We start from the raw sequence: 10,761 nt of genomic DNA, 5'->3' as shown, positions 1-10,761 counted from the left end.
GCAAACACAATATTTCCAAGCAGGATTTCGGACACAATTAATTGAATCACTGTTTAATCTAAAGGAGGCAATTTTTTTGTTTGTGAAGAACGCAACACCCAGGCTTATCAGGAAGCTAATGAACGCCTATCCAGCATGTTAGAAAATTTGGTAGTTCCTGGTTGTTTAAAAAGTATGACTAGATTTGACATAACTAGTCATGTTCTTTGTTATTTATACGCTACATTTTCTCCAGAAATGCTGTACTAGAAAGCCTATTATTCGTAAATTTCTAAAAAAAAAAAAAACATCCCTGATGTTCTTCTGTTTATTTGTACCATTCTATGAACCTACAAATGTTGTTTAGCATTTATTATTGTGTAATAACCTGCAATTTTTAGATCTTCACTCCATATAATACTGAAGTTTGTGGACACCTGACCGCTCATCCTTACTACTCTACTGTACAGTAGGAGAAAAGCAGCAGTATGTCTGAATTCTCAGTATTCATAATAACAGATGATTAATTTTTACCACCAACACTAATTTACCATTTATACAGGAATTTCAACCACAGTGTCTTTTCAGGGTTTTGTTGAGGGGGGAATTTTTGTAATTTATGACTGTATTTCATATCCGAACAAAAACACTTCTGATGTTCCTTTGACTCCTGTGAATGTTGTTGATTTTTCTAGGCTCTGTGACCCTGACCAGGATAAAGCATTTAGTCGCAATAAATGAACAGATTTGTCTTCCTGGATAATCAGAAGTAATTATGAATACAGCAAGGTGTCTATAAAACATTGTTCATTTTAGTAATTAGTCATTAAGCTGACTATGTTAGAGAGAGAATCAGACCTTCAAGCTCTTTTAAAGCAACTGTTGATTTGATGAAATATTTTTCTGTACTATTTCTGTGCTGTAATATACACAAATGATTGAAAGACAAATGTGGTTTATTATAGAGTCATTTTGTTCCCGATATACAGTACATATGAGGAAGCATTTGCAACTATACATACAGTATGTAAAAAAACAAAACAAAAACAAAAACAAGCAACAACCTTTTTTTTTAATTCTATAGCTTTTTTTATTTTTATTTTTAATGGTGCAGAGTTAAAGGCTTATATAAACATTCATATTGGATCTTCTAGGCTCTCTGATCTACACAAACAAAGTTCACAAATATCGGAATCTTATGCAGCTTAGTGCTTTTACATTGCCAATTTTTAAAATCCTTAAGTCTATTTGCATTCATAAGCTAAACTAAATAACTGTACTGTACTCTTGAGGCAAAATGGTCGTCACACTCAGATCCATGTGGATCCGTATAAAGGAAAGTCTGTAACTGAGCCATGAGTCCAAAAAACGGCAAGCAATACGCAACTACAGAAATCCACAACAAGCTTTATAAAGCTGAAGTACAGAACGGCGTCCAGATGTGCTCGTGCCACTGATGTGCCTGGGATAACCTTCACTGCTTTGCTCTGTGTCTGTTACAAAACAGTCTTTACACAGATCAGATCCACGGGCAACGATGAGGAGCCTCCAGACAGATCTCCGACTCAATCAACCTGAAATAACACAGTGCCTCGTTTAGAATACAGAGAGGAAAAGAAACAGAAACATAATATTCGTAGTAGTTTTAACTAATCCATCTTTCCATCCTTTCATCCATCCATCTATTTTATCTGTATTTAAATCTGTAGCATTAATCCTACACAATGTGGTAATATGGAGTCTATCCCAAGGTGGGGGACACCCTGGACTGAGTGTGCAACACATCACAGTGCATAATCACACACACACACACACACAGGACAATTAAGGCTACGTCTACATTTGAAAACAGCGTTAGAGATGCCAGTCATCCTACAAGGCATGTCTTTGGACTGGGGGGAGGAAACCAGAGTACCAGGAGGAATCCCCTAAATTTGTAATAGAACATTGTGAAATTCTTTTTTGTGCTTATTATATCCCAGATTGTCAGGAAGCTGCAGCAAACATAATTAAGCACTTTGCTCAAGGGCTCATCAGTGGCAGCTTGGCGGTACTTCAGCTTGAACCCCCAACCTTCTGAACAGTAACACCTTTATACACTGAGACACCACTGACCCTTTTTAAAGTTAAACTATTAAACTTTTTAAAGCCCTTTCAAAATAATGTATGGAATAAACAACAAACTGTGCAGCTATTATGAAAATAATCCATCCAGAAATGTACTTCTGTTTATACCACAGTGATTTGACAGGGATTATAAGTATAATTATAATTTATCAGTGACATTTTATTGGTTTATAGTTAAAAGTTAATGATTTAAATGTTAGGATTTAATGTCCATGAGACAACTCAGTTTCTCTTATCACTTCTGTTAGCCACAATAAACATTCAGTTACTCATCTCTGTCCATTTTTGGAAACTTAGGGGGAACCCGAGAGTCCTCCACTAAAGACTATGTAAATGTCTTCTAACAAAACCCTTCATCATCGGTATCAATAATAATACTAGTAATAAAACAAAAACACTATTTTGAAATCTGTTTATTACTGAGCTGTTACTATAGAAACATATTATACATTAACTAGACTATAGGGGATGTGGTAGTTTAGTGATTAAAGTGTTGGTCTACTGATGTGAGTTTGAATCCCATGACCACCAAGCTGCCACTGCTGGGCCCTTGAGTAAGGCCCTTAACCCTCAGTTGTATAAAGTGAGGTCAAATAATGCTCTGAATAATGCCATCTGCCAAATACCATGAATGTAAACAGTAACATATTCCCGAGAGCTCTCCTGTCATTTATGTTGCAGCTGGAACTAAAAACCAAGCTGTGCTGCTATACAAAACTGATACACACCATCTGACCCATCAGAATCCAGCATTCAGCCATACTGTGGGGTAATCCAGTTTAAAGTATAAGCAGTGTTATCTGGCCTGAACACTTTACCTCTACAATCTTTTCTGAATGCTGCACTTAACAGGCGAGGGGAAAAAAAACTGTACCAGGGAACAAGTACCAAGTATTGTTCTATTTGAAGTGATTTAAGTGGCTTAGATTTTATTCTTTCTTTCTTTATCTTCTACTCTGGTTGATCCATGAGGCTTGGGCACTGCAGCATATCTGTTATCTCTCTCTCTCTCTCTCTCTCTCACACACACACACACACGGAACAGTTCTGACACTGTTCTTTATTTTTTATTTATTAATTCCTTTACTCTGGATATCAACTCACATATATTTAACAACCAAAGAGCAGTAAGTGTCCTCTCACTAACAGTCACCTACAGGTAGTTGACAAAGGTATGAGGTACTTGCAAACTTTATACCCCAACTCTCATTATTTCACTTTTCATGTCGGATTAAAAAAAAACGTTCTATAGGGAAAATCCACCTCATTAAGTTGATGCAAATGTGACAATTACGGTGTAAATACCCATTAACTGCTGTTTAATCTTTTTGTTATTACCAAAATGCCAAGGTAACATAGGACTATAAACAAAACTAATACAAACTCGGAAATACAAATCACAAGCTTGTATTATTTCTTTAAAACATAAAACACTCTGAGGTATTGCAGTACATAAACAAATTCTCTCCCTACGATTTGATATAAATCCGGTAGCAGGTTAATATTTGGGTTATCTTCGTCTCTTTTCATAATCAAGGGGAGAAAATTCACTCTTGCACGTATGTAATATATTCTACCCCCTCAGTGAAGTGCAGTAACATTCCCCCACTGTCACCAAGATTAATGAGTCACTAATTTAAGAATTATTAGCTTTTCTTTCCTCCGTTTTTTTTTTTTTTTTTTTTTGTTTCTATGGCAAGCAACAAAAAAAAAGCACATTTCTGTAAGATATCTGTGTAATTTATAGTGTAACAGTGATAACACGCTACAGAGACAGTGAGACTAAACGCGTGCTTTATCAGGACTTAGACAGGGAGTAAAAGAAAAAGCTTTGCTTGGAAGAAAACGAGTGGAGGGATGTGATCCATTTCATTCATCTAATTAAGTTCAATTTTATTTTATTTGTGTATAGACATTGTCGCAAAGCAGTTTTACAGAAAAGTAAAAATCCAGAATACAAATGATAAAGTTTAAAAATTCATATTTATCTCTAATGAGCAAGCTAGAGGCAACATGGCAAGGAAAAGTGGGATCTTTAAGTATGGATAATATAATGAACTAGTAGATTTAGAAACACTATTCAGCTCAGCAGCTGGGTTTGTGTTGATAAGGACACACTTACTGTTTGGATCTTAGAAATATCCCATAATAATTAAATAAAGGTTATATACTGACCAAAATAACTTTAAATGAAAAACATCCCTGTTTAAATATACATAGGCATGCTAAGCTAGCTAAACACCCATCCCTGGTTGGGTTAGCCGGGCAATTTTTCTTCTCATTTTCATGAGAGCAGTACAACAAGAAACCAGGTTGATTATCTTTCTAATGCATACTTTAACATAATGAGGTTTTACGTTGGCTGTCAGGATTCAGCTGAGGAGAAGATCATTAATGGCTGAAGTGCAAAAACCATTAAAGGAAGCATGAAACTTAAACAGAAAATACAAGACAAAACACATAGATGATGAGCAAGAGGATGGTACACATGGCAACACACAAAAACAACAACAACAACAAACACTTAACAATAGATCACTGAGCCAGAGGAACGTGTGCTAATGGTGCTAATCAGGTTGAAATTGAGGCACAGGTGCAAGTGATTAGAACATGTAACATGCTGGGGCTGATGGGAAATAGAGTTCAGTGTCCTTTGGGAGCGACCAGGATACTGAGAAAATGGTGGTCTTTATAAATGACCGGAAGCTGTGATAGATTATAGGCAATGCTCTCTTTGTGTGTGTGTGTGTGTGTGTGTGTGTGTTAAAACGTAAACCACGAGCTAGTGAGCTATAAGGAATGAAAGAATAATGTTATCAATCATAAATAGATTTCAAATTACAGTTTTTGTTTAGGAATAGTTAATGATGATTAGGTTTTTTGCTTCTAGCTAAATTTTGTTTATTTTCGGTTTTCAATTTGATATGGTCTCCAGCCTTGTGCTTAATAAATGCATTTTTATACACAGTAACAGTTATGATCTATTAGAGGACTGCATGCCTGCAGGGTTTCTAATTTTTAATTGTAAGACTAGCGTTGGCTACTGAGGAGGATACACCTATTTATTATTTATTTATTTATTTATTTATTTATTTATTTATTTATTTATTTATTTATTTATTTATTCATTCATTTTCCTTCTGGTCATTAAAAGTTTGCTACCTAAAAATCACATTCTCTCCATTTTTAAATATTTCACTATTTCATAAATTTAATCAACTATTTGATTGACTTTTTTTATTCATAAACATACACTATATTGCCAAAAGTATTCGCTCACCTGCCTTGAGTCGCATATGAACTTAAGTGACATCCCATTCCTAATCCATAGGGTTCAATATGACGTCGGTCCACCCTCTGCAGCTATAACAGCTTCAACTCTTCTGGGAAGGCTGTCCACAAGGTTTAGGAGTGTGTTTATGGGAATTTTTGACCATTCTTCCAGAAGTGCATTTGTGAGGTCACACACTGATGTTGGACGAGAAGGCCTGGCTCTCAGTCTCCGCTCTAATTCATCCCAAAGGTGTTCTATCGGGTTGAGGTCAGGACTCTGTGCAGGCCAGTCAAGTTCATCCACACCAGACTCTGTCATCCATGTCTTTATGGACCTTGCTTTGTGCACTGGTGCACAGTCATGTTGGAAGAGGAAGGGGCCAGCTCCAAACTGTTCCCACAAAGTTGGGAGCATGGAATTGTCCAAAATGTCTTGGTATGCTGAAGCATTCAGAGTTCCTTTCACTGGAACTAAGGGGCCAAGCCCAGCTCCTGAAAAACAACCCCACACCATAATCCCCCCTCCACCAAACTTTACACTTGGCACAATGCAGTCAGACAAGTACCGTTCTCCTGGCAACCGCCAAACCCAGACTCGTCCATCAGATTGCCAGATGGAGAAGCGCGATTCGTCACTCCAGAGAACGCGTCTCCACTGCTCTAGAGTCCAGTGGCGGCGTGCTTTACACCACTGCATCCGACGCTTTGCATTGCACTTGGTGATGTATGGCTTGGATGCAGCTGCTCGGCCATGGAAACCCATTCCATGAAGCTCTCTGCGCACTGTTCTTGAGCTAATCTGAAGGCCACATGAAGTTTGGAGGTCTGTAGCGATTGACTCTGCAGAAAGTTAGTGACCTCTTCGCACTATGCGCCTCAGCATCCGCTGACCCCGCTCCATCAGTTTACGTGGCCTACCACTTCGTGGCTGAGTTGCTGTCGTTCCCAAACACTTCCACGTTCTTATAATACAGCTGACAGTTGACTGTGGAATATTTAGGAGCGAGGAAATTTCACGACTGGATTTGTTGCACAGGTGGCATCCTATCACAGTTCCACACTGGAATTCACTGAGCTCCTGAGAGCGACCCATTCTTTCACAAATGTTTGTAAAAACAGTCTGCATGCCTAGGTGCTTGATTTTATACACCTGTGGCCATGGAAGTGATTGGAACACCTGATTCTGATTATTTGGATAGGTGAGCGAATACTTTTGGCAATATAGTGTATAATGTCAACATTATCGACATAAAGATAAAAATCCAAACAGCAAAAGCCCTGATTTCACCTTTCACTCATTCTCTGAATTATTGAAGTGTTTTAATGTAAAATCCTCATCGCTCTCCGAGAATTCTTTTAAAAAGAAAAGAAAGGTTTCTATTGACCAAGTACTGAACCCCAGGGTTCTTTAAAGAAACCCCAAGGAACCTCTTTTTAAAAGTGTAATAAAATAATATTCCTGCATTTCAAATGGAATACATACGTTTACTTCTTTTTAATTCAGCCTGAGGCAGCTGTGTCTGTAACAAGGGGCTTGCAGAGGCAAAGTGAGGATCAGTGAGAAGAGGTTTTAATGACAAAGCTCAAAACAGTCAAGGACAAAACCTTGAAAAAAAAAAAAAAAAAAGCTCACGGAGCAAGTCGGGGTCAATACACAAAATTATTAGAGATCATATCAAGAGACAAGGGCAAGATGAAAGGCACAAAACCTGGCTGGGCAAACGAGGTCATAGACAAACAATCTGCCTCTCCAGAAAGTGAGACTCAGAGCTGCAAAGTGTAAAGAGGAAGTGTGGGAGGAAACGAGGAAGTGTCTTAGAATACATGGAGGGCTTTCTGGAAGGAAAATGTCTAAGCTGGATGTAACACAGTATCAAGCTACTCAAAGTTTTCCTTAAATGTTACACAATTCACAAAACTAATAATTAACTATAATTCATTGCTAATTGCTATTACAGATTTTTATTATTTATCGCTAAAAATATGATTTTTAGAGCTAAAGCTTGTGTAGAAGGAAGGAAGTTGGTGAAGCTTTCAGGTGACACGGTTGCTGTGGTGCCACAATTCATTAAAATCCCTTCAGAAACTGGGAGATGTGAGATGCATACTGACAAACATTTGCTTCTGAACGTGTATAGATTTGAATGCATTTATAATTCGCCATTTTTTAGATTTTTTTGTATTGCAGGAGTGTTTTTGCAGACACACAGTCAGTGCTCAGATGTACCTAAAGCCATGCAGGTACAGAAAAAAAAAAATACACTGTATCTAATGGGCAGGAAATATCAATCCAATCCGCAGCAGTTTTGACCATCTCTTAATGTATTGTGAAGTGCAGTCTGACCTGTATCTAGTTTCCATCCGCTACCAAAGCTGATCCCGGTCAGAAGAGATCTGTCCCAAAGGTTACATGGGAAATGAAAGGAGGAAACAGTATTAGTTTAATATTTCATAGAGAATGAAAGAAATGCCGTCTTTTGAGGTTTATGTGTTTTACCACCGGATCAATATAAAAACCACCACAAACAACAGATGAAGAGATGCGCTAGGTTTTAGGCTGTTTAAGACTCCTTGGATCAATAATTAGGCTCCAGACAGGTTTGGTGTGGCAGCTTAAATAATTGATATAATGTGGACAGAGACGAGCAGGAGTGAAGCCATACAGTCATCATAACCAGGGCAAGGGCATCGGCATCGGCTTACTATTGAAAGGTTCTAATTAAAGGTGGTGTGTTGACTTATTGGTCGTGTGAAGGTGTAAGATTGTTGTGGTGACATGATGCCTGCCTTTTCTAACGTCATTAAGACGACTAAAAGCTTCACACTGTCACTAAGGTCAGAACACATGAAGTAAGTGTTCAGCTTAAGTTGATCTGTTAAGGCTTTTTCCTTTAGCGTTGGAGTGATAATAAAATAATCAGTCAATGAGGCCCAAACTAGTAGCCAACGTTAAGTAGGGAAGGTTAGTCCTAAATCACATGAACACCAAAGCAACTTGAAAAAGATTTCAATAAATTACATATAGATTTTTACTGTTTCTAGTTACATTTAATGTTACATGTTGAATAAAAGGATATGTTGGTACATGTTTGTCCTGTTTTACTTCAAATTAAATTGCTGCTGTGACCATAAGAGGATTCGGGGAAATTATTTTAGTAATTGTAAAAAAGTTTGTAAACTGCTGATATTGTACACAACAGTTGATAGATAGATAGATAGATAGATAGATAGATAGATAGATAGATAGATAGATAGATAGATAGATAGATAGAAAAAAGACATTTTTGTATGATTTTTACAATGCTAATACGTTTGTATTGATGAGACATGTGCTTTCTTAAATCATATCTGACTACCTGATCTATTCTCCTGGTTCATGACGCTATCATGATATTGTATTTAATTATTTGTATTGTTTACTGTTGCTTATTCTAATTGCCTTCTTAACTATGACCATTGTTATTTATTAGCCCTAAAGTACCTGTAGCAGCAAGCTAAGCTGTTTATTAGATTATAAAAAGTGTTCAATCAACATTCTGTCCTGCAGAATACAATAAAGGAATTATTTAAATTATTTAAAATAGTTTAACAACATTAGGTGTATTGAATAATACTGTATATGGTATGAAAGGAATAACACAAGCCTTGGCATGCTGTTATAGGAAAATAAACAATATCTGGATGGTATGAAGTGTTTTATTCCTCTTACGCTACACTAATTTACTAACAATTACAATTCTTTATTATTTATTAATAAACAACACATTGTACAATTTCAAGTATCATTAATGTCCATGAAATGAGTTAGTTCCTGTTGTCACTTGTGTTATAGCAGCTAAAAGCAACCATTTTTCTTTTTAATGTAATAAAAAAAAAAGCAGAGCTTGTCATGTTACTGAGAAACTGAAAAGGCCAAGCCTACTGATATTTACAGAGCACTGATGTGTGAACCTTCCATCTACCTTAAATAAACATCTCCAGAAAAATCCCTTTTTTTTCTACCCACTTATTATTAGACTTAGATTATGTGGAACATCCAGCATATACATCCCTGTGAGTTCTGGCATACGTATTAGAAGAAGTGCGTCCGTATAAACCTGTGATTTAGCTTAAAGCTGGAATTAGCATCAGAGCTGCTGTTTTAGAAAATGAACCAAAAACCTTTTTAACAAATCAGAATCGAGAACTCAACAGAGCTGTCGTTTAAAGCCAGGAGGATTTTTAAGAATTTTACAAAAAATTCTTCAAGTGGGCAAATTTTTCCCTATGATGGAACTTTGCTAAAAAATTGCCCACGTAAACTTTTTTCAGCTATTAAAACTGGTTACTAACTAACTAGCATTTTCATGAGTAAACAGACCAAAAGAAAAAGTCACCTCCTAAATAGACAACTCACTTCAGAAACTTTTCACTTATGATGAAGATTTAATCACATCATTTGTGGCAGAATGCCCAAATACAAGAATTTAAGCAAGCTTTCTTTTAGCAGTCAACAAGCTAACATTAATGATCAAATCTGTTGCAAGTAAATTAGCTCTGGAAAACAGGATGTCCTCATTTAACTCAATACAAATTCACACACTACTCATTAACACGGCGATAAGTGTTAGCCTGGTAGTTACTCTAGCTCTCATCAGTCTGCAGCTACTATACTATATTATGAATTATCATCTGACTGCATGTTGAGGTTTCCAGAAAGGAAGGAGGAGCTTAGCGAGGAGGCGGGGTTTATGGTTATGTGCAGGATATTTTCTCTTTAGCTGTCCTTACAATCAACCTTGTTTAAAATAATTGAAATGATGTAACTGTGCTGTAATCTATCTCATCAGACGATGATTTATCAGGAAGATTTTACTACGGCACAGCGGAAGGGGTCTTGCCATGCTACGGTATAAAACTAACTACCGCTAAATGACTTGTCTAGCTATTTTGTGAAAACCCACACACCTTTGTTGTCTTGATCTTGTTCCCTGTGGCGCAGCTCCAGCCTTTAAGATCAGGCAGGACTTTACACTCCTCTCCATCCAGACAGGGCTGCATCTGACACCACCACTTCTGCTCCACTATGGAGGCTGTAAGAGGATAAACATACACTTTCAATCCTAATTCTCGCTCATAGATACGATCTGACGTGATTCGAGAACATCAGGATTTTTAAGCGGAGCTGCTATTGATGCATCATGATTTCCATACCTCATATTTTGTTCTTTCCAGCTAGCTAGAGCCTGATGAGGTGATTTACATGAACAGAGACAGAGATATTCACATTAGAGAAATATAAGCCCATTGTCTCGTATAGATGGGAGTAAAAGGTGCAATATCTAAATATGTAGTGGAGCTAATGAAAAGGTTAAGCACTGATCGTTTTGTCAAGATTTCCTG

At 37.0% G+C, this 10,761-nt stretch overlaps 1 protein-coding gene across 5 annotated transcripts in view; it reads right to left on the bottom strand.

The window, feature by feature from the left end:
* Positions 1–917: 917 nt before the first annotated feature.
* LOC131369790 (chemokine-like protein TAFA-2) overlaps positions 918–10,761 on the bottom strand; it is a 48,419-nt gene continuing 38,575 nt past the window's right edge. For 4 of the 5 annotated variants that reach the window (XM_058416644.1, XM_058416646.1, XM_058416643.1 and 1 more), the window contains 3 exons: positions 10,327–10,451; positions 7,724–7,773; positions 918–1,553 (listed from right to left, as the gene is read on the bottom strand). In XM_058416644.1, coding sequence (XP_058272627.1) covers positions 7,744–7,773; positions 10,327–10,451 — 155 coding nt within the window. In that variant the 3' untranslated portion in view covers positions 918–1,553; positions 7,724–7,743. The remainder of the gene's footprint in view (positions 1,554–7,723; positions 7,774–10,326; positions 10,452–10,761) is intronic. The other variant, XM_058416647.1, reaches the window with a different exon arrangement.

Source organism: Hemibagrus wyckioides, linkage group LG19 (genome assembly GCF_019097595.1).
Source record: "Hemibagrus wyckioides isolate EC202008001 linkage group LG19, SWU_Hwy_1.0, whole genome shotgun sequence".
Lineage (NCBI taxonomy): Eukaryota > Metazoa > Chordata > Actinopteri > Siluriformes > Bagridae > Hemibagrus > Hemibagrus wyckioides.
Note: the sequence above shows the minus strand (reverse complement) of the source record. Positions and strands in the feature narration are given on the sequence as shown.